The following is a 23,261-nucleotide window of genomic DNA, read 5'->3' as shown; positions in this document are numbered from 1 at the left end:
AAGATATATTGTCCCTTTTCATTATCATGTATGTTTTTCTTTTATGGAGTTAAATAAAAACATTGAGTTATTCAGTAAACACTTAGCACTAGCCGTGTGCCAGGGACTTAGGTAGTAGGAGTTCATTGCAAACTAAAATTGTCTTCATAGAGCTTATTTTCTCGTTGGTGAAGACAAGCAGTGAATGAGTGAAATATATAGAATGCCAGATAACCTCAAGTGCTGCGAGGAAAAATAAAAAATGGGAGCAAGGTGGGGACTGTCAAGATAGGGAACAGGAGATTGCAGTTATAAATAGGATGGCAAAGGAAGGGCTCAGTGACAAGACAATAAAAAGACAGCTAATAGAGCATCATTTGTGATAAAGGTAATATTGGCAGCAACCTAAATATCCATCTGTAGATGTGTGGTTAAATATATTATGATACATCAATACAGTGGATTCCTGTATAGCAAACAAAAACAGATGTCAGGGCACCTGGGTGGCTCAGTCAGTTAAGCATCTGCTTTCAGCTCAGGTCATGATCCCAGGGTCCTGGGACAAGCCCCACATCTAGCTCCCTGCTCGCGGGGAGCCTGCTTCTCCTTCTCCCTCTGCCCCTCCCCCCTGCTCATGTGCGCGTGCACACGTGCTCTCTCAAATGAATAAAAAAATCTTAAAAGTCATACCTATAAGAATCATCTCAGATATAGGAAGTAATAAAAATAAGGTATGGAATGATAAATAGAGTATGCTACCATTATGTCTACCACAAAAATTTGTATATTTTATATATGAAATTTTATAAATGCATGGAATATCATTGGAAAGATGCATAAGAAAATATTATTCAGATTCCACCCATGTGTCCACTGGTTGATAAATGGAAAAAGAAGATGTGTATATACACAATGGAATATTACTCTGCCATAAAAAGGAAGTTTTGCCATTTGCAGCAATGTGGATGGAGCTAAGCAAAATAAGTCAGAGAAAGACAAATACCCTATGATTTCACTCATGTGGAATTTAAGAAAAACAAAGAAAAGAGACAAACCAAAAAATAGACTCTTAACTCTAGAGAACAACAAACTGATGGTTACCAGAGGGAAGATGGGTGGAGGGAGGGGTGATATAGGTAAAGGGGATTAAGAATATACTTGCCACTTAGAGTGGTGAGCAGTCAGTTATGTATAGAATTGTTGAATCACTATATTGTACACATAAAGCTAATATAGCACTGAATGTTAACTGTACCGAATTTAAAATAAAATGTTAAAAAAAGTCCTAGACCAAAAAACTTTGAGTTAATTGAAAAAAAATTCACATCCCATTTATTTTGTTACTATACTACTTAGTCAAAATGAGTAAATAAGATGTAAAGTAAGAACGTAAGGACTGTTTGCCCAATTAGAAAGTGATGGAAAACATGTATTTATAATACCCAGAGGCCTGGATAGCAGTCTAGCCTAGATAGTGAATAAAATTAATAGTTAATAGAAAGATGGACTCAGTTCCGTTGAGCTGGAGACCTTGTTGTTGACAGTCACAGTTGCAGAGCAAGGCCAATACTGTTTTCATTGGATAATGGATTGTAGCAATTATGATGGTAACGTTTAGATTCATGTGATGTTTTTTCACTCTTCTAATCAAATGGAAGATACTCATTTCCTAGGGCTGCCACATGAGGTACCATCGATGAAATTTGCTGTCTCACCATTTTGGAGTTTAGAAATCTAAACTTAAGGTGTCATCAGGGCCATGCTTCCTCAGAAACCTGTAGGGGAGTCCTTCCTTGCATCTTCTAGTTTCTGATGGTTTACAGACAGTCTTTGGCATTCCTGGCTTGCAGCTGCATAATTCCAGTCTCTGCCTTCCTCATCACATAGCATTCTCCCTGTTTGTGTCTTCCCATGGCTGCCTTCTTACAAAGATACCAATTATGGTGGATTAGGGGCCCACCCCCCTGCAGTATGACTTCATTTTAACTAATTACATCTGCAACACTCCCGTTTCCACATAAAGTCGTATTCAGAGGTAGTGAAGGTTAGGACTTCAACATGTCTTTTTTGGGGAGCAGTAGAGGGAAATGGACGTATTCAACCCCAAATACATGCTTGTTTTTTTTCCTGTTGTAGCCTTCCATGTATACAAAAGTGTTTTGTAAAGTCGTATGGAAAGATAATGTTTCACAAATTTATTTTTAAAGACTCTTAATAGAAAAGTGTTTTCTGTAAGGAGAAAAGATCCCATCTCTGAATAAAATCAAACTTAAGAGTTAAGTCTGTTTATTACAAGTTATGTTTTAATGAAAAGAGAGTATTATTTTCTCTTAGTGTTGTAGAATAAAAGTATGGGGAGTGTAAATAGTGAGTTAGAGATGACGCAGAATGACCAATTTAGACTTTGTACTTGTTAATAAAGTTATACTATGAAGATATGTACCTCCTATTTTCTTGCACTTTTGTTTTCACTCAGGTAAAAATGGCTTTTTCCAGATCAGTTTGACCCAAAGATAAAATTAAATATGGTATCAGAGAGGACAGAGTATGTAGCACCCTTCTTCTCAGTTTTTCTTCTGTACCCATGACCATTACAATTCTATAAAACACTATGAAAAGTTTAAAAATTCTTTCTCCCCTTTCTCTTCCTTATGTATAAATCAGAAGCCAAGTATTTGTTAGTGTACAAAGTCTTTCTAAAGTTATTCCTTAAATAAGCAGCCTTTTAAAAAAATTCTTTAACTTTTTATTTATTTTTTTATATGAGAGAGAGAGACAGAGTGAGAGAGAGAGAGCACAAGTGGGGTGAGGAGAAGAGGGAGAAGCAGACCCCCCCTGAACAGGGAGCCCAATGTGGGGCTGGATCCCAGGACCCCAGGATCATGACCTGAGCTGAACGCAGATGCTTAACTGACTGAGCCACCCAGGCACCCCAATAAGCAGCCTTTTTGATACCTTTTTATCCTTTGAGAAATAAGCATTCTGTCTGAATAAACTGACCAATTGTCATTTAGATTTCCTTCTGTGTGCCCCCCCCCCACTCAGGGTCACATAAAAAAAAAAAGAAAAAGGAAACTCTCCTTATTTACAGTCTTAAAGTACCTTTTTTTCTCCTCTGAAATGTTAATTAATAGAAGAAAATATGTGTTGAGCTTTTTTTATAATGAGTGATTCCTCTGATTCCTTTGTGAAACAGTATTTGAATCTTGTATCTTAAGACATTATGTTCTTAATAGGGTAGGTTAGGGTAATGTGCTTTAATTCAGCTGCCACCTAGTCATATTTAAAATATTTTATGAATTCAGGTGTCATAGAATGTTACAATTGATTTGGTCTGTCAGTAATTGCTTAGTCTGACATTCTCTCAAACGCAGGAATCTTTGTAATTTTTTTTGTTTCAAGTTTTTATTTAAAGTCTAGTTAGTTAACATATAGTGTAATACTGGTTTCAAGAGTAGAATTTAGTGGTTCATCACTTAGACATCACACCTAGGGCTCATCCCCGATCATCTTAGTGTTCCTTATTTTTAAAACTTTAGGCAGTATGAACTCACCACTTCTCTAGCCAACCCACTATCTTTTGGAGGGCAGTTATACTTTATATGGTTCTTCCTTTTTTTAAAACAAAAATTGCCTTTCTGAAACTTCTACGTAGTGGCTTTGGTTCCATCCTCTTTGATAACCCACAATACTTCCTCTTTCTCATGCTGTATGCTTTGGTCTACACATATTTGAAGGCTGTCCTATCTCCTGTGTTTTTTGCTGGGCTAAATCTCTAGTTCCCTTAACTCTTACAGGACATCTTTTTTCAGACTTCTCACTGCAGCTCTTCTCTGGATTTATTCTTTTTCTAATTGTATATTTTTAAAAAATTTGAGTGTAGTTGACGTATAACATTAACACAGGTTGACATATACAGCAAAGTGATTCGCCTCTATAGGTTATGGTGTACTTACCACCAGCCTAACTACCATCTGTCACCATATGATGCTATTATAATATTGTGGGCTATATTCTAAATACTGTGCTTTTATTCCTGTGACTTACTCATCCTATGGCTGTATCCCTTATCACCCACTCCCCTTCACCTACTTTACCTGTCCCCCCATTACCTTGCCTCCCCTCTGACATCAGCCATTCAGTTTGTTCTCTGTATTTGTACGTCCACTTCTGCTTTTTGTTTATTCATTTTTTTTTAATATATTCCACATGAGTGAAATCATGTGGTATTTGTCTTTCTCAGTCTATTTTACTTAGCATAATACCCTCTGGGTCCATCCATGTTGTTGCAAATAGCACAATCTCATTTTTTAAGGGTGTGTAAATATCTTCTCCCATTCAATAGTTTGCCTATTTTGTTGAGAGTTTGCTTTGCTGTGCAAAAGCTTTTTATTTTGATGAAGTCCCAGTAGTTTATTTTTGCTTTTGTTTCCATTGCCCGAGGAGACATATCTAGAAAAATGTTGTTAGGGCCGATGTCAGAGAAACTACTGCTTGTGTTCTCTTCTAGGATTTTTATGGATTCTGTCTCACATTTAGGTCTTTAATCCATTTTTTAAAAAAGACTTATTTATATATTTGAGAGAGAAAGAGAGCAGGAGCAGGGGAGCAGAGGGAGAGGGAGAAGCAGGCCCCCTGCTGAGCAGGGAGCCTGATGTGGTGGGGGTGGGGGTGGGGGTCGGTTCCATCCCAGGACTCTAGGATCATGACCTGAGCCGAAGGCAGACTGTTAATGGACTGAGCCATCCAGGCGCCCCTAGGTCTTTAATCCATTTTGAGTTTACTTTTGGGTTATGGTGTAAGAACATGGTCCAGTTTCATTTTTTAACACATAGCTGTCACATTTTTCTAGCACCATTTTCCAGCACCATTCACCCACTGTATATTCTTGCTTCCTTTGTCATAGATTAATTGGCCATGTAGGTGTAGGTTTATTTCTGGTCTCTGTATTCTGTTCCATTGGTCTATGTGTCAGTACCATACTATTTTGATTACTACAACGTAGTGGTGTATCTTAAAATCTGGGATTGTGATACCTCCAGCTTTGTTTTTCTTTTTCTGGATGTGTTCTGGTTTATAAAAATGTCTGTTAAGATATGGTACCCAAAACAAGATGCCATATTCCTGAACTTGTGAATCTGAAATGATAGGCCTAAGTTCCTTTTCATGATGTGGAGGTACAAGCAGAATTGGTTTGTTTTTTGTTTTTTTAAGATTTTATTTATTTATTTAAGAGAGAGACAGCCAGCGAGAGAGGGAACACAAGCAGGGGGAGTGGGAGAGGAAGAAGCAGGCTCCCAGCAGAGGAGCCTGATGTGGGGCTCGATCCCAGAACACCGGGATCACTCCCCGAGCCGAAGGCAGACGCTTAACGACTGAGCCACCCAGGCGCCCCGACAAACAGATTTGTTAACTTCTTTAGTGTAAGTGCCCTAAAGGGAAGGTGCCTGATACACTGGAAGAGCACCTAATACAGATTTGGGGGTTGGGGAAAGCTTCCTGAAGGAAGTGATAGCCAAATGAAGTTCTGAAGACTATGCCAGGCAGAGGTGGACAGCAACTGTGAAGCCCTGTAGTCACAAGAGAGAGAACCTGGTGTTTCGTGGAACAGAATGAAATTGAAAATGAATGGCACAGTTGTGAGGCATTGAGTGGAAGAGGCAGTAAATGATGTTAAAGGGAAAACTGGGGACCATGTCATAAAGGCCCTTAGAAACTGTATTAACTGTTCCTGAGAGTAATAGTCATTAATGGCCGTTGTAAGTAAAAAAAATTAAACACCACCAGCCATTCATTTTAAAAGGATCATTCTGTCCCAAATGCCAGTGAATGGGAGGGGCTAAGATGTGCCAGGAGATCTGTTAACATGTATAATGCTGTTTTTTAGTTGTGATGGCGGTGCCCAGACCTTGAGCAGTGGCTCTTGGGTTGGAAAGAAACAGACTGGAAAAATAGTTCAGAGAATTCCATTGTGTTTGGCTGTAGCAGGGAGAGATGGGAAGGTAGGAGTCAAGGATTTGGTTTGAGAAACTGGGTAGATGACAGAATTCAATGAAAATCATTTGAATGGGGGAGGGGGCGCCTGGGTGGTTCAGTCGGTTAAACATCAGCCTTCTGCCTGGCTTGTGTCATGATCCCACATCGGGCTTCCTGCTAAGCAGTGAGCCTGCTTCTCCCTTTGCCTACTGCTCCCCCTGCTTGTGTGCTCTCTTCTCTCTCTCAAATAAATAAAACCTTTAAAAAAATCATTTGGGATTGAATAGAGGAGTGGTGGGGAAGAAGTGGGGTTCAGTTAAGCTGGAGACAAAGATAGCACATGCAGGTGGGGTGTACTATATGCATTTGGTTATGTGAGGTTGAACTGAAAGACATCTAGGCTGGAGAACTTTGGGGTTTAGATAGAGCTTTGCTGGGAAAGTAGATTTGGCTGTCATCAGTATGCATGTGGTAATTGAACTAAGGAGAGTGATCTGAAATAATTTAGAGCATCTGTACAGTGAAAGAGGAGGGCACAGGCCAAAACTCTTAAAGAACTCTGACCTTATTATATTTGAGCTAAACACCTTTGGTGTGTTTGATGGGATTATTTGGGAACCAGGAAAAAAAGAAAGAAATGAGGGTTGCTCCAATTTATTTATTTAGTAGAAACCCACCAAAATTGTTTGATTGGCGGAGTGAAGATGATTCTTAAAATATCACCCGTAGTCTCTGTGTCTCAAATTCATGTTATTGGAGATTCTCTGCTTTGGGGTAAGGCATTGTTTCTCAAGCAGTTACCTGTTAAAAAGTAGATATCCCTAAAGACAGGTAGAATATTAATTGGTGGTGGTGATATTTTTAGGTCAGTAGGTTTTTTTCTGAAATTCAGACTAAAGGGACAGATGGGAATTTGAGAAAGATTAGGCTTGGAAACATGACATTGTTGAGTATGGGGCAACAGAGAGACCCTGGATTTGATCATTGAGGTTACCAAGCACCTGGATAAAGAGAGAAGGACAGTGAGAGCCAGAGACTCTGTGTGTGTGTGTGTGTGTGTGTGTGTGTGTGTGTGTGTGTGTGTGTAAAATGGGGATGGTGAGTTGGAGAGCAAAGAGGTAATGTCATTAAAAAGAGATAAGAGAACATTTGAGAAGATGAACTAAATAGATGTAAAATCCTGAAAGTATTTCAGTTATGAATTAGGGCAGTCATATAACTTATCATCTAAACTAGGACCTATTTAGAAAATTTTTTATCTAAACTGGGACATATTGAGATAGGGGAATGACTTCTAAGTAATTACATTGTGAAAACTTGAATAAACTGGGGCTGTCATTAGCAAGTAAGAACAAATGGTCACTGTAGTTATAATGTGCTAATAATATTTCAATATAATGTAAGAAAATAGTATCTGTTTTAGCTACCATGTGCCAAGCGCTGTACTAACTAAGCACTTTATACATGTTAATTACATTCTTAAAATAATCCTCTGCGGTAAGTGGCTGTTGTTTTTACTTATAGTTGATGAAACCAAATCTCAGGGAAGTTTTCCTACAGTTCTCCATGGCAGTCAGACTTGGAAACAATGAAGCGACAAACAAAATCCAAGTAAACTCTTAAACACTACATTTACTGCAGTGGCTGTGGGTGTGCATCTGTATTTAAAAATTCCCTTTCACTTGCTCAGAAAATTACTCTCATTATGTTACATCATGTAGTAAATCCCATTCCCCTTCTAATAGCCATTTATCTGAAGACCTACTTTGTGCCAGACTACGTTCTAGGCATTTTGCATGTATTAACATAATTTAAACCTCATGATAGCCTTATGAATTATTTCCTTTTTATAGTTTAGGAGATCGAGGCTTGGTGAGTAACTTGTCTAAACTGAACACATTTAGTGAGTGGCAGAGCCAGTGGCAGAGCCAGAATTCATACTCGGCATGTCATTTTGACTCCAGAGCCTGTTTTCTTAATTGCTCTCCTCTACTGCCTCCTGTAGTCCAAATTCTGTGTATGGACCTGTTTTCATTTCTCTGGGGAATGGGTTTGTTTTGGTGCGTGGTAAGCTTATGTATACCTATATAAGAAAGTTTCCACAGTGTTTCCAAAATGGTTGTGCAACTTTGCATTCCCACTGGTCGTCCATCTGTATGATTTCATCCCCCCTTTTCTGTCCTTTTATGAAGGCCTTTTCCACCAGTTTTGAAACTCTGGTAGTTAGAAATACATTCATTCTCCTTATGTAAAAGTTTTGCCTCATTCACAGCTACTCATGTATATACCGTCACTTGTATCCATTTCTATAATTTAACCCTACCACATCCTACGCTTTTAGGGTCCAGGAATGTTAACAGCACCAGCGAACAGTAGCAAGAGGCAAATGTCTTTAATAGTATCACCACTGGCTGGGATATTATTGCCCAGATAACTTTTCACTTAAACTGTGTAACTGAATGGTTATATGCCTTTCTTTACAGTGTACTTATGGGGGGAAATAAATGGTAGTGATTTATTGCAGTGCTGATAGGTATTATAGTATGTTAAGAATTTGGGGGCAAATTTCTTTAGCTTTCTGAGTGTGTAAAAGGAAGAAACTGAACAGATTTCTCATAGATCTTTTTTGTTCTTGCCAGATCTGTATTTCTTTGGGAAGAAAGAATTGGCATTTGACAATAAATGAACAAGGAGATGGAACACATACTTAGTACATATTTTTCTTTCAGTGTTAGAATAATCAAATAGGGTCAAGGCCTGATAATATAAGCCTTTTATTCATTGAGGAAAAGTGGAAACTTAAACAAAAATGTTACTGTAAGACTTAGGGCTTTAGCTTCTTGTAGTTTGATCAGCTTAAACCTAAGACTTTTGAATTGCAGTGGATTTGGGCACTTAAAAATAGATTTTTATTTTTAAATTCATAAGAGCATCTGAGGGTTGCAAGGAATCATAAAGTTGGTCTAGATCAGCTATCTGGTATTTTCGAATCGCTGCCAGTAATATCCTGACTGCTGATGATAGGTGTCCCAAGGCAGGATGTTCCCTTGGAGGCAGCAGTGACTCAGAAAGATGTTCTGATATGTGGAAAATAGAGCCTCTGCTCAGTCATTCTAGTTGTGCCATTTGTGCTGATGCCGAACTAGCATAATTTTTCTCTGTGACTGCCCTAAAAGTATTCTAAAGTACCGCTCTTAACTAATTTCTCTAAAGATGAAGCCCTTTTTTTCATAGCAGTGTGATGGAACTGAAGGCTGATAACTTGGAGAATAGATACCTCTGGATAGAGATGGGCTTACACGCTTTTGGTATTACCTAAATTAAAATTAATGATTAAATGCAGCTGAAGAAATAATGTAATCTGCTCTGTTATCAGTATAAATAACAGGTAGATGGGAATAGAGGTGCCATTTAATAAGGTGTAAAAAGCACCAAGCCATGCCAGCAGTTAACAATTAGAATGGATCTGATTTCATGATGTCTTCATTAATTCTAAGCAGCATATGAAATACATTATAGTAGTGATACTGAGATGAATGCTAATAAAATTATTAAAATGTTTTTGGTTGACAGTGAATTTTTTTTTTAATCTAATTCCTACCAAATGTAATGAAAGTCTGGTGTACTTTGTGCACTGCAATTGAATGAGTAATAATGAAATCCACTAAAATTTCTTTTTGCCCATGACAAATTATATGGGGTTAGCTAGAGTGCAGTTTTTGGCATATGCTTTTTTTGTGATTGGTAATTCTGGTTTTGATCTTTAGCATTGAGATAATATACTTTTCAATGGAATTATTTTCCAGAAATAAAGATAGTGGCCATGATTTTCATAGTTAATGCATTGAAAGTGTCTTGCCTTTCATATTAATCAGTTTTGCTATCAGTTATTAATCAGCAATGAATTTCTTTTAAACTTAAAATTAACTGCATATATTTAACTGGTCAGTTTAATAAATTTTGAAGTTTTTATACCTGTAAAATTATCGCAGTATTCAAGATAATGAAAATATCTGGCACCTCCAAAAGTTTGTTTTTCAGCTATTTGTAGGCCTTGTTGTCCACCATCCTCTATTCCCAGACAATCAACTGAATTGCTTTCAACTCTAGAGATCTAGAGTTTTGTGTATATGGATTCTACAAAATGTACTCTTGTTGTGGCTTCTTAATTATTTTGAGATACATAGATGTTAAATAGTGTATAATCATTATTTTTCTTACAAGTAGTATATTGAATGGCTTTACCATAGTTAGTGTATCGCTCCACCTCTTGATAATTGGGTTGTTTTCCAGTTTTAGGTATTAAAAATAAAGGGGCTAAAAACAGTCTTTTGTGGACATAGACTTTCATTTCTGTTAGGCAGTACCTAGGAGTGGAATAGCTGGGTTTATGTTAAGTGTGTGTTTAATTTTTTTAAGAAACTGCCCAACTGTATTCTAAAGTGGTTTTACCATTTCACATTCTCATCAACAGCACATGTTAGTTCTACTTGGTCCATATCCTTGCCAACATTTGTATTTTCCTAATGAATGATGATGTTAAGGTGTATTTTCATGTGCTTATCTGCTGTGTGCACATCATTGGTAAGTATGTTAAGATCATTTGCTCCTTTTTAAAACTGGGTTTTCTTAATGAGTTTTGAGCATTCTTTCTTGTATTCTTTCTGGATACAAGTCTAGTTTCAGATAATGAGATTTGCATCTATATTTTTTTTTAGCATGTGGGTTGTCTTTCATTTTGTTAAATGTCTTGCAGATAGCACAATATAGTAATTTTAATGAAGTCCTATTTGTCACTTTTGTCTTTTACATATCATACTTTTGTGTTTTATCTAAGAAATTTTTGCCTAAGTTAAGACCACAAAAAATTTCTACCATGTTTTCTTCTTGGAATTTGATAGTTTTAGGTTTTACCTTTATGCCTGTGATCAATCATTTTGAGTTAATTTTTATATGTGGTACAAGGTATGGACATCCAGTCATTCCAGCTTCATTTGTTCCTTTCCCCACTGAACTGCCTTTGCAGAAAATCATTTGACCGTATATATGTAGGTTTATTTCTGGGCTGTCAGTTTTGTTTTATTGATCTATTTGTCTCTCTTCAGTACCACTCTGTCTTGATATTTGCAGTTCCATAACAAATCTTGAAGTTGGGTAGTATATGGCTTCCAGTATTAATGATCTTTGAAGTTGTTTTGGCCATTCTAACTCGTGCATTTCCATGTGAATTTTAGAATCAGCTGCTCAATTTCTACAAAAACTGCTGGGATTTTGATTAGAAATGCATGGAATCTTTTGCTCAAATTGGAGAGAATTGACTGATCAGTGAATCTTTGAACATAGCGTATCTCTACATTTATTTGTAATCTTTACACATCATTTGATAATTTGTAGTTCATTTTTTCCAGTGGTACTACTTCCAAAGGTGGATTTTCTGATTGTTCTTTGAGCAGTTGTTCTATAGAAACAGTTGATTTTTAACTTCTAGCCATCTCTTTTCTTAATTTTGTTTTCAGATGAAGCATAGCATCCTAGTTCATTGTTTAGATTGGAATACTCATGTAAGCTTACAAAATCAGTATCTTGCAAGGAGTGATTGGTATTATCCCCAGTATTTTGTCTTCATTTTTTAAAAAAAAGATTACTTATTAGAGAGAAAGCAGGTGGAGAGGCAGAGAGAAAGAATCTCAAGCAGACTCCCCGCTGAGCACAGAGCCCCATGCAGGGCTTGATCTCACAACCCTGAGATCATGACCTGAGCTGAAATCGAGTCAGATACTTAATCAACTGAGCCACGCAGGCACACCATTTTTTAAAGTAATCTCTACACCCAGCGTGGGGCCCGAACCTACAAACCCGAGATCAAGAGTCACATGCTCTACCTACTGAGCCAGCCAGGCACCCCCGTCTTCATTTTTTAAAATGAAATATTAATATTCCTCATAATATGGAACCTTAAAACTTCAGACTACCATTACGTAAATAGTTGAATTTGTAGGTAATTTCAGGAAAGTAATTGATTCTGAAGGAGGAATTGTTATTTGTTTTTATGGGATTCTGAGAATTCGTTCAAATAACATATTTTAGAGAATCAAGTACTTTGGTTTTGGGAGAATGAAGGAAAGTATATGATAATAACTTCGAAGTTTGAGATTTATGCATGTGAATCACAGTGCAGGTTACTGAGATGCCAGAGACTGAGGAAGCAATGAATTTGGGATTATCAGTTCAGCTTGGACATAGTAGATTTTAGGTCTCTTGTTTGTTGGATGTGTTAAGTGATTATATGTTCATTTGGAGGCTTGTAAATGAAGACTCTGTCTTAGGTTAAAAATAGGTCCGAGGTCACACAGCTAGTTATATGCAGAATTAGAACTCAAACCTAGAGCCTGCTGATTCCAAAACCAATGTTATTAGCCCTATACTATATTGTATTGTCAAGGCAGAAAAACATGCTTGGCTTTGACAGTAATAAATGTTCCCTGTAAGCTATTATAAAAATATAGCAGAGTTTGCAAAGTCAGATGCCAACAGGATCCAGAGAGATAACTGAGTTGTGTTATGAGAGAGTGATGACATCTGCAGGCAACTGCAAAGCCTGTGACCCATCCAAAGGATTAGCTGCTAATCAGCTCCAACAGATTGTTACCATGTGGGAAAGTGGGCCCATTATTGCTAGACCTTTTTTTTTTTTTAAGAGAGGTCAGCAATCTTGATAGTCATGTTGAGTCGTCTTCTGATTTATAAATGTAAGCAGCTGTCCTTTAACATGCTGTGTAGGTCAGCCTTATTTGGGTCTGGATTCTACCCAGTGGGCAGATTTTGCTAAGAGTTGTACCTGGTATACTGTGGACACAACAATGAATTTATATGATGTGAAAGGGTGGTAACCATGTAATAGGCCCACTACAGTCTTTGAAATGCAAGTTGCTTAGTTTGAACATGGGGCTTATTGAATCTGGTATTTAAGTTCAGTTTTCTTATGGATCAATTAATTATAGGTGGGGGAAGAGGTTCCCTTTAGCTTTTTGCCTCCTAATTGCATGCTTTCGTTTGCACATAGGGCCAGTTGCGAGTTTGTGGACGTTTGACTGAAACCTGGAACCCAAATGAGAAGAAACGTTCAAGGAACAACTTCTGTTGACAGTGAGTCTGCAGTCATCTGTATGCATAATATGGAATGTTCTCAACTCAGAGATAGCTAAATGGGTGACTCCGTTGACAAGGAGTGGTGAGTCTGACTGTCCCCTCTGATAACTAAATCCTTTTCATAAAAAGAGACCTCCTCCTCCTCCATTGTTAGCATTTACTCTCTGTTGAATTGTAAGTTAATTTTTGTATTACAGAGAACGACAACATTGCAGTTTAGGAAAGTTCTTTGTCCCTAACAGCGTATTTAGTGTATGATTGCAGTTTGACTTTTTTATTAAGTTAGACTCCTCCTTTCCTTTGCCATTGTATTTTTCTCTTTTATTTCTTTGCCTAATTATACAATCTTCTGAGGCCTGTCTTCTTGAAATACTCAGCTAACAGTAAAATGATGGTCGTGATAATTAACAGCATCCGCTCTAATCTTGGTTAATGGTAGGTGTGCTTGCTTTTGGAATCATTTTAGGAATAGATCCAGTTTTGGCCACTGAGTAGTAGAAGGAAAGTCTGTAAGAGGATTCTGAGAAAGGTTTTCTTGGTTTTGAGAGAGAAGGAGAGTTGATCCCTCTTCCCCCTAGAAGTGGTTTTCTCTGGATGAGACATCTGGAACTGCTGTAGCCATTTTGCTACTAGCCTGAAAGTGATGCCCTTATGTAAAGGAAGGCAGAGGCAAGAGAACGGCAGAGAGGCAGAACTGGAGCTCCATGTGATATACGTAGAATCACCCTAACTGTGGATTCCTTGTTATGTGAGATAATAAATTTCCTGAAAGTTAAGCAGTTTTGCCCGTAAGGTTTTCTGTTACTTATAGAAATCCTCTTATTTGATTCTCCTCTTCCTGATTACACACTGTCTTTAGTGTTTCATGTATTTATTTCTCATGTCTTGTGCTGTCCGGTAATGCTCCTTTGTGTATGTTGCTTTTGAAGCACATTGTAAACTTCGTGAAGTTAAGGGCTATGTTTATATCCCTCCTGTGTCTAATACCAGTACGGTCTTCTCAATAAAGCCATGAGTGCATATTTACTGAATTGAATTGTTTGAACAGTCGAGTATTTGAAAAACCGTTCTACAGAATTGAACAATTACAGAGATTTCCTCCCTTCCTTCTTTCCTTCCTTCCTTCCTTCCTTCCTTCCTTCCTTCCTTCCTTCCTTCTCTTCCGCCTTCCTTCCGTCCTTCCTTGTTTTATTTATTTCAGAGAGAGCAAAGCGTGCGAGCTAGGGGAAGGGCAGGGAGGGAGGAAGAGCATCTCAGGTAGACTCCCCGCTCATGATGTGAGCCAAAACCAACTGACTAAGCCACCCAGGCGCCCCTACAGAGATTTTCTTCTAATTCCAATCCTTTTCTTTAACCACACTACTTTTTTGCAGGATTATAAATGAAGTTCGGCTTTTAAGATGATTATTGTGTAACACATATTGAAGTGGTTAGTTCTACTTTAAAAAAATGGTGCTTGTATTTTGCTGTTTGTTTTTCTTCAACTTTACTGTCAATATCAGATCTTTTCCTATATATTTGAGTACTGGTTTTCAGTGTAATAAATTTCCCTATCTTCTCTGTTATAAAAACAGGATAGTTTACGTTCTGTTGTCCCTGCTAATTATAGGAATAAGGGACATAAAAAGTAAGAAACATAGTATTTCAAAAATAATTAGTATTTGGCTTTGAAATGCACATTCACAAAAAGGCTTCCCTTTAAGGTGTACATCTCTGCTCTGTTCTTAGGAGCTAATTGTTTGTCCATGTGGGTGGCAGTAGGTTTCATGGTGAATCTAGTACCTTATGAGAGGAGTCTTGAGTTACAGGATGGATTATTTAGTTGCTTCTATTTTAAGGCTCTATGAAACAAAAACACTTTTTTCCCCTAACTCAAGATATTCATGTACTCTTCACTACTTAAATTTTACTGTTGTAATCTTGAAAATGTCTGATGTAAACCTCTTTGCTTTGAGAAAATGTATGATGTGGTTTCTGTTGTGTTAAAAAGGAAAGTCATAAAGCCTGTGGGTAATTTTGTAATACATTTTGAACCCTTGAAAATGTGATTTTCATTCAGGGAAGAGTTAATTTTTTTTTTCCTTGATGGGTTGTTATTAAGATTCGGGGGGATAACTTTTTTAAGAAGGTAGTAAAAGTTGTATGATATGTTTAACCTGTCAATTCAGTAATACCATTAAGTAATATTAAGTCGAAATCACTAAGGTCAACTTTAATGTACTTTATTTCATAAATATTCCCAAGAGTTTGTCAGAATGAAACATGTGCCTTCACCCAAGGCAATCACAGCAGGCATGTGATCTAAGCTAGATGAATCAGAATGATCTTAGGATATTTGTTAGGAATTTCTGGGTTAAAGGCACTTATATTTTTTGGCTGAATTTCAACAGAAATAAATGTATGGTCATTAAACTTCTGGCAGTGACCTTCTGGCCATAAAAGAAAACCAGTGGAGTAAGAAGCAAACACTGAAGGAGTAGAACAGAGAAAAATCATGCCCTGACCACTAGATCCAGTCTTTCTTGAAGATAGTTTATCTCTAGACATTATTAGTTTACAGGAGCCATTAAGTTCCAGTTTAATCCAGTTGGCTTTGGCTTTTATGTTTCATGTATATGAAAACATCTTAACTGATGCATCCTTTATCATCACCCATTCTAAACTATATAATGGTAACTCAAAGGACTTAATAAAACTTGAATTGTGAATTAGGCAAGTTAAGTCTTTGATAATGCAGTCCATTCTCAGGTGTGTGAGGTGGCAGATAAAGCCGTTCATTGATTGATTACAAGGATTCAGGTATTAAGTAGAAGAGTTAAGGTGGTAAATAAATACACAGTCCATACCATTGCTAAGTAGTTTATTGTTAACTGGAATAGGCTGACATGATGTGAGTAATCCTACTAGTGTGTAATAAGGTTATTAACTGCGATTAACAATCTCTTACTAAACAAGGTTAGGGTTGTAGAAGGAGTACCCATCATCTCTTGTGATTAGCTCTCTGTTGGAGACTCCTACTGAACCCTTGCTACCTCTGAAGCTGCTAAAACAATTGTGGGGAACCCGGAATTGGCAATCTTTAATATTTATATATATGTGTGTGTGTGTGTGTGTGTGTGTATATAAAATTATTGTTCATTTTTTCCTAATAGAGCATTAGAAAAATGTGCAGTCCTCAATCCCTTATTCAGATTTTTTGTTTGTTTGTTTGCCTTATTCAGAATCTTGAGGCTGGATATACTGGGGGTTTCAGAATTCTTCGGATTTTAGAAAGGTAAATACAGTGCACACACTATTAATATCTCTTTTTTACTTAAGGAAGAGACAAGGTGGTTTCTCTTATGAATCATACAAATTCCTTACATGAGTTGAACTGCTAAATGACATACTCTGTATACTTTTCTACATTATCCTATTCAACAATTTTTTTAGTAATAGCAATAAAACACGAGGGACATTCATTTCATTTCTTTTTCTGTTCAAACTATGAGAACATAACTTTCTTAACATTTAAAAAATCCCCTTTCCTTTGATTTCACCTACACATCTCCCATCTCATTTCACCCATTTCTTAAACTTCTTTATTGCATTGCGTGCACCTTTACAAGACTACAGAATCTACAAGTAATTACACCTGACATCTAAGTAGAGCTTAGAATATCAAAGTCTTCTCATCCAAAGGTTCCTCACGTCACTGATAATTCTTCAGAAAAGAAAAAAAAATGCTCTTCACTCATACATTCCATACTTGCACGTTTCATCAGCAAATCAGCAAGGTGGGTTTTTCTTTTCGTTCAAAACAAGATTAGATAGAGAGTTCTACAACCCACAAGTCTGGGCACCCTGGGTACTGTTCTGCTCTATAAGAAGGTCGTTTTGTGGAATAAAAGCTTATATAATTTGTGGTTGATTTCAGTCCATACTGTGTTGAGTAATTAGTTATCACTGGGAAGTGAACTCCGTCATCAAAATAAGGATCTTTATAGCTGTAAAGAGACAGCAAATACATCTGTGTATGTCAGGGTTCTTTCTGTTGGAATCATTTTGACTACAGTACAGCTGTTGGTGCGGTAGCCGTCTGTTTTGTTTTCTTGTTGGTGAGGAGTAGAAACTAACGTAAGTTGGTGAAGATTTGGTGGAGCCAGAATACAAACCTTTATGTTTGGTTTTCTTTTGGTTATTGTAATACCCCATAGGTGGTATTACATAGGTGGTCATATCGTATTCAGAGCAAGGGTTTCTGATTCCTAACCGTGCTTGTGAGGAGGAGATGTAGCCGATGAATGATGGGTGACATCTATTGGTCAGTGGTAGACAAAGAAGGATGCGAATTGGTCTCTAACGTGAAATAAAGGTACAACAAAATAGTTTTGATTGCACCCATCCTTTTTAGAAATGCTTTGGGAGGTCCTGATTGCCATAATGTATTCAAGACCTGGGCTGCTGCCTTTGCCACTTTCAGCAATGATCTGTTTCCTCTGCCCTTGGTTATGTGTACTACCTTCTGTATCCCTCCTGAGTTGGCCAGGACTTTGTTCTCCATGTTTTTGCTGGTAACCTCATGCGGAGCGCAGCAGATGGCTTTCATGGTCTCATCAGACAGTACATGGGGCCAGTACTACTGGGAGGCTGGTTGGCCAGGTCTTTCATGGTGTATTTACCTGTGAACTTCTTGTTCCAAACATCTAGCACCGTATCCCTCAAAACAGTTGCTTCAGGTGGAGCATCTGTCATTATCTGCTCTCAGAAGTCCTACAAGGATGGGGACCCCTTTGTCTTTGTGGATGGTCACCTGGATGTACTCTGCAAACCAGTTTCCAGCAAGGAGGCTCTGGAGAGATCAGTAGGGCCTTCCAAGGTAGCTGGCATGAAACTCTCTGGTAGAAGAGTCAGATAAGGTTTTACCACTAATGGATGCCTCAGCATCTCAGCCCCTTGGGAGGACTTTGGCAGTCTTGGGATCTGACCAACTCCATCCTATTGATCCTCTTGTGTCCGTCTGGTTTTTTTCACCCCTTGACAGCCGGCTCCAACTCCTTGCTGGGAGATTCTTTTCCTGGTAAGGCATCTAGTTAATTTAGCCCCGGCCAGCCAGACCTGAGAGGCCTCCAGTTGCAACTGACTGGACAGGTTCCATGGGGTGCAAATGCAATTCACCACAGTCTTGGCGTTGTAATCACATACGTTCACACACGTGTGGATCCCATGCAAAAGTGCATTTACTAGCACCTCACAGGCTCGTATTTCCTTCTTCACTTCCTCCCCTGTGGAGCTGGCAACCATTAGGCAGAGCAAGTGAAGTCTGAAATTTAATTTTGTGATCATGAAAATAAGAGTTCTTCCATCCAGAATAACTGGAACATTGACAGTGTTTGTTAAGGTTGAAAGAACATCTTGATTGGTCATCGTCTTTATAACATCACATGGAGATAAATTCCAAAGAACTCCTGTAACAAATTCCTTTACTTCTGCATCAGATTTTCTGATCAGTTGGAACAAGGCAGGTATCCTACCAACATTTTTTTATTATTTTATTTTCATCTGTAGACTTGCCAAAAACAAGGTTTTGGAGGGCATCACAGCATTCCTCCAGACTTACAAAACTCGTCCAGAAAGATGCTTGATTCTTCCTTACCTGTACACCTCCATCTGTACTTTGTTGTTGCCAAAGCACAGGTGTTGTAGGTAGGCCGCCGCATTTGCCTCAGCTGATGGGAAGGGGGCTGCAGCATGTGAATGACTTCAGGCAGCTTGGGGTCATGCCAGGCAAACTCCCTGGGGTCTTTCTGAGTACCGTCTATTGATGGGGATCTTGTGGTGCCAGCATCAGCTGGTGTTGCATGCTGAAGCCTGTTACCATTGCTCTCCTGCACTCGGTGCCGTATTGGCCTGTAGGGCTCCATGCAGGTAGCTCTTGTGTTCAGAGCATAATTATTTCTTTGGTATGTAAGGGTGCTTTGCTGGCTGGACATCCTTTGCACGTTTCCAACACCTGTACCTGTGCAATACAGCACTGCCTATGATCTTTGGAGTTGCACAGGTCCGTGGTTTGGTCAGCAATAACATTGGGCTGTAATAGGTCTTCCCCTCCAATATAGGAGTGATGGGCAGGTTGGGAGACAGCTGAACGAAGATCTTTACCAGTACTGAGTAGCGTAGGAACTGTAAGCCTTTCAGGCCGTCTGACCAAAGTGGAACCATACTCTTTGTAAATGGCATACTGCTGCTGTCCAAGTTGTTCCATGTCATGAACAGTCCTTTACAGTGAAGGTCACAGATGCTGTGGTGCGATGGTCATCTGTGAGTGTTTGGGGAACAATGACCGCCACTTGGCCTTGGGATGGGAAGCTACTTGAGTCTGTGCCTCCCATCAGTATCAGTGGGGACCCTACTTCGGTGGTGGTTTGGTACTGAGGGTACTGAGAGGTTGATCTGTTGGGATTGAAGTCTGCTGGGAGGTGACAGATCCAGCCCGATGTACAACTACTGGGGAAGCAAGTCTGTATGCAGAGTATGGAGAGGCTGTCCGCTGAGCAGGTAATGGGGTGAAGGAATATGCACTGGGGTTCAGTGGTTGGGAGTCACTCACTGACAGCCAAATCAACTCTCCAGAGAGGTTTGCTGTAACCCCTTTGAAGGAGACATGCCTCCTGATAACAAAAGAAAGACCGCTCTAGATGGATCTGAAGTAACTCTTCTTATGGCCTGATTCATCACTGATGGCTGAACTAGTGTTTGTCCTTCAGCTCTTGAGTTTCTCACCAAGTGGTTATTAGTTGATCCTATGAACGAATGCTATGGTCTGTTGTCTGTCTTACTCAAATTCTAGCTGTTATGGAAACTCCTTGCTGCCTGGTATCCACTCTTGGAATAAGAATTCACTTGTGTTGAACTTCTTGAGTTACCCAATGATCTTTCATGGAGAGATGTCTATGCTGGTGAATAGAGGGTCCCTTATGCTGATGCTGTCCTGATGACATCATTGTTGGGATGGACAGTGTCCGAAACTCCATGTTCCTTTATACCAGTATTTAGCACATCTGTTGATCTCCAAGGAAATGTCTTCTCAATTGAGCTGCTCCTTCAGGAAAGCTAGAATAGTGGTGACTGTCTGATTTCATGCCTGGGCCAGTGGAGGCAGCTTCCTTTCTGTGCTTGCCCCTCCTCCACCAATGAGACCTGCTCAAGAGTGGACATTCCTCCTTCCAGGTTAGGCAGTGGCTGTTGTCACTCTGGGAAAGAGTCCGTCTGCACCGAGGGGTTGCAGCTGCGGTACTGAAAAAATTTAAAAAGTGAATGCAGGGCTGCCCGACCCTCCCTCCCGCACATACTCCCTCCCCTGAACTAGCTCTCCCACTGTGGTGGCTAACTTTCCCCTCTGCCCTGTGTCCGTGGTGTCATCTCCGCGGCCAGCATTGACAAGGACTCATTTTTATACTTGAGAAAACTTAGAGACATTAGGTGATTTTATGGATTTTGATGTAGCTGGGAAGTGATAGAGTTGAGATTATACTCTCTGTTTGGCTGTGATATCCACATGCTTCACCTCTGTTGCATTGTCTCTTCATGCTGCTGTACTGCTTAAATTCTTCTGTTTATTGTTAACATTAGTAAGATGATTATTCTTTAAGTTTAATCAGCCAACCTAGCAAATTCAGTTAGTATTTCTAATAGTCTTGCAATTGATTCACTTAACTTCTCTGGGAATATAGTCTGTTTGTAACTAAACATAATTTTAAGTTTTGCTTATCCGTTTCAAATTTTATATTAGTTCACTTACTGGTTACATTGGCTAGAACTTGTGGAACGTTGTGATTACAGTGAGCATCTGTCTTATTAATTAATGCGTCTGATGTTTCGCTAAATGCTTACCATTGATTGGAACATTGATATTATTTCACCTCTGAGCATGAAGCCAGACTTTTAGTATTCTTTATAAATGAAATATACAAGGGATTGTATTTTCTTAAGAGTCTTAAGGATTCTGTTTTCTTAAGAGTTTTTAAAAATCCTGGGCACCTGGTGGCTCAGTCAGTGAAGCATCTGCCTTCGGCTCAGGTCATGATCTCAAATAAATAAAATCTTAAAAAAAAAACCAAACTTTAAAAAAATCCTATTTGGACATCTTTGTAAGCCAGATTTTGAAGTCTTATTTGTTGGGGCGCCTGGGTGGCTTAGTCATTAAGCATCTGCCTTCGGCTCAGGACATGATCCCAGAGTCCTGTGATCGAGCCCTGCATCGGGCTCCCTGCTCCGCTGGGAGCCTGGGGCTTCCTCTCCCACTCCCCCTGCTTGTGTTCCCTCTCTAGCTGGCTGTCTCTTTCTCTCTGTCAAATAAATAAATAAATAAAATCTTAAAAAAAAAGTCTTATTTGTTGCTCTGTAAAATTGCTACAAACTAACTTTCTGTTACTTCTACCTACTTATACCACACTTCATTTATTTTTTAAGATTTTATTTGAGAGAGAGAGAGAGAGCATGAGCAGGGGGAGGGGCAGATGAAGAGGGAGAATGAGACTCCCTGCTGAGCGGGAAGCTTGATGCGCAGGACCCTAAGATCTTGACCTCAGCTGAAGGCAGACACTTGACCAGCTGAGCTACCCAGGCACCCCATACCGCACTTCACTTCTAATCTCTCATAGTCTGTACATACATCTTTTACCTCTTCAGTATATTCATTTTTATACATTTAAAAATATGTTTATTATACTTTATAACTTACTGAGTTATATTTATCTTTGTATTTTTCTATTTTTTTTGTGGTGGGCTAACATGTAGTAGCAGCTCGGTGAATATATGTTGAATAAGTTAATTTTTATAATTACCTGATAGTGAAGCATCTTCATAAGCCTTTGTTTTGGCTAATGATAGGAAATTATTACGTCAGTTTTAGAGATGGAAAAAAACCAGAAAATACATATTTATTATTGTTGTAGTTTTTTGGTTTTGTGGTCATGTGGCTGATTTCAGATCTACCAAATTCCCTGACTTGATAGCATCTTGCTGTGGGTACCAGTCTTTTCGAAGCTCTGTGGTGGGTTTAGGTATCCCCCCCGCTTGCATTTTGCCACTCTTCCTCTCTCTCTCTCTCTCTCTCTCTCTCTCACACACACACACACACACGTGATGAATAATTCATTCACCAAATGTGAGAGATTGAGGAAGTGTATATCAAAGAAAATTATTAAGGAGGTAGAATGGGATTGCTCCATTCAGATATTGCCCCTGAATGGTTCAGAGTTTCTCCTGCTAAATTTTGAAAGAAGTAATTTTGGAGATTTTTAGGGAATGGAATAATTGGTATTAGCTCTTTAGTTTTTTCAGTGTGATCCAAAATATCTGTTTCTGTAGCTGGAAAATATTTTTGGAAGTCTGATAATAGTGTTACAGTTTAAGGAAATGAAACTGATATTAAATTCCTAGATACTTTGGTTTAAGTATCTGGAAATAATTGCCATTTGAGGGGCTATGCTTTGCTTAAGTAAATAGAACTGGTGGCTCAGTGTTGGGCCCATTCAGCAGCTAACCATAGTATAATAATCCTTACCACAGCAGCTGGAATTTATTGTAGCTGTTGCTGTATGTTTTCACTGTAAGGGCCATGATTTCCGTGAAGAAATCATAAAAGCAGCCCTTTTATGGTTTTGATTACAGAGTGTTTTCTGGGCAGCATGAGAAAATGCTCTGCTTGTTTTGTGCTATGTGGATATAAGACATGCTTTTATAAAAGAAGCCATTTCTTCTTTGAAAAGTAGTCCCATGCAAGAAACCTATTTTCATTTATTATTAGCATCTGATAATATTTGTGAATGCTTTTAATGTACATATTCACTGAAAAAATACTTAGAGGAAATGATACTAATTAAAGGAAATGTGTTGATGTTAGGGTGGATATAGAAATTTTCCACTCAAGACCATATTCCCATGGTCATCTTTTTTTGTAGTTTTCTTTAAAAATGGTCGATCCACAGAACTCTCGCAAGTTGAGTGCTATGTGTATTGTCGTTGGGTATTTTAATTTATTTTAATTACAGTGTAGTTAACATACAGTGTTACTTTAGTTTTAGATGTACAGTATAGTGATTCAACACTTCTATACATCTCTCAGTGCTCATTAAGATACGTGTACTCTTAATCCTCTTCACCTATTTCACCCA

The 23,261-nt window shown here is 38.5% G+C and overlaps 2 protein-coding genes across 11 annotated transcripts in view; one reads left to right on the top strand and one right to left on the bottom strand.

Annotated features, from left to right (window-relative positions):
* The window catches only part of CDC42SE2 (CDC42 small effector 2), a 111,183-nt gene that overhangs the window by 23,786 nt on the left and 64,136 nt on the right, over positions 1–23,261 (top strand). For 5 of the 10 annotated variants that reach the window (XM_040622501.1, XM_040622504.1, XM_040622499.1 and 2 more), the window contains one exon: positions 13,019–13,186. The exons of 1 other annotated variant lie outside the window; for it this stretch is intronic. The gene's annotated coding sequence lies outside the window, so the exon portion shown is untranslated. Of the gene's footprint in view, positions 1–13,018; positions 13,187–16,325; positions 16,379–23,261 lie in introns of all 10 variants that reach the window. 4 more of the 10 variants (XM_040622505.1, XM_008698975.2, XM_040622503.1 and 1 more) reach the window with 2 other exon arrangements.
* Positions 18,604–19,344, bottom strand: LOC121100758 (plakophilin-4-like). Its single transcript, XM_040622498.1, has one exon. It carries the CDS (start codon positions 19,074–19,076, stop codon positions 18,681–18,683), a length of 396 nt encoding a protein of 131 aa, XP_040478432.1. The 5' UTR covers positions 19,077–19,344; the 3' UTR covers positions 18,604–18,680.

The sequence above is a fragment of the Ursus maritimus genome, unplaced genomic scaffold (assembly GCF_017311325.1).
Source record: "Ursus maritimus isolate PB19 unplaced genomic scaffold, ASM1731132v1 scaffold_5, whole genome shotgun sequence".
In the NCBI taxonomy this organism is placed as follows: Eukaryota; Metazoa; Chordata; class Mammalia; order Carnivora; family Ursidae; genus Ursus; species Ursus maritimus.
The sequence above is the reverse complement of the archived record's forward strand: the minus strand, read 5'-3'. Positions and strand labels throughout refer to the sequence as shown.

What these genes read in the sequence shown, in the direction of transcription:
- LOC121100758 (XM_040622498.1), bottom strand. Translation starts at nt 19,076, where the DNA reads ATGTCCAGCCAGCAAAGCACCCTTACATACCAAAGAAATAATTATGCT.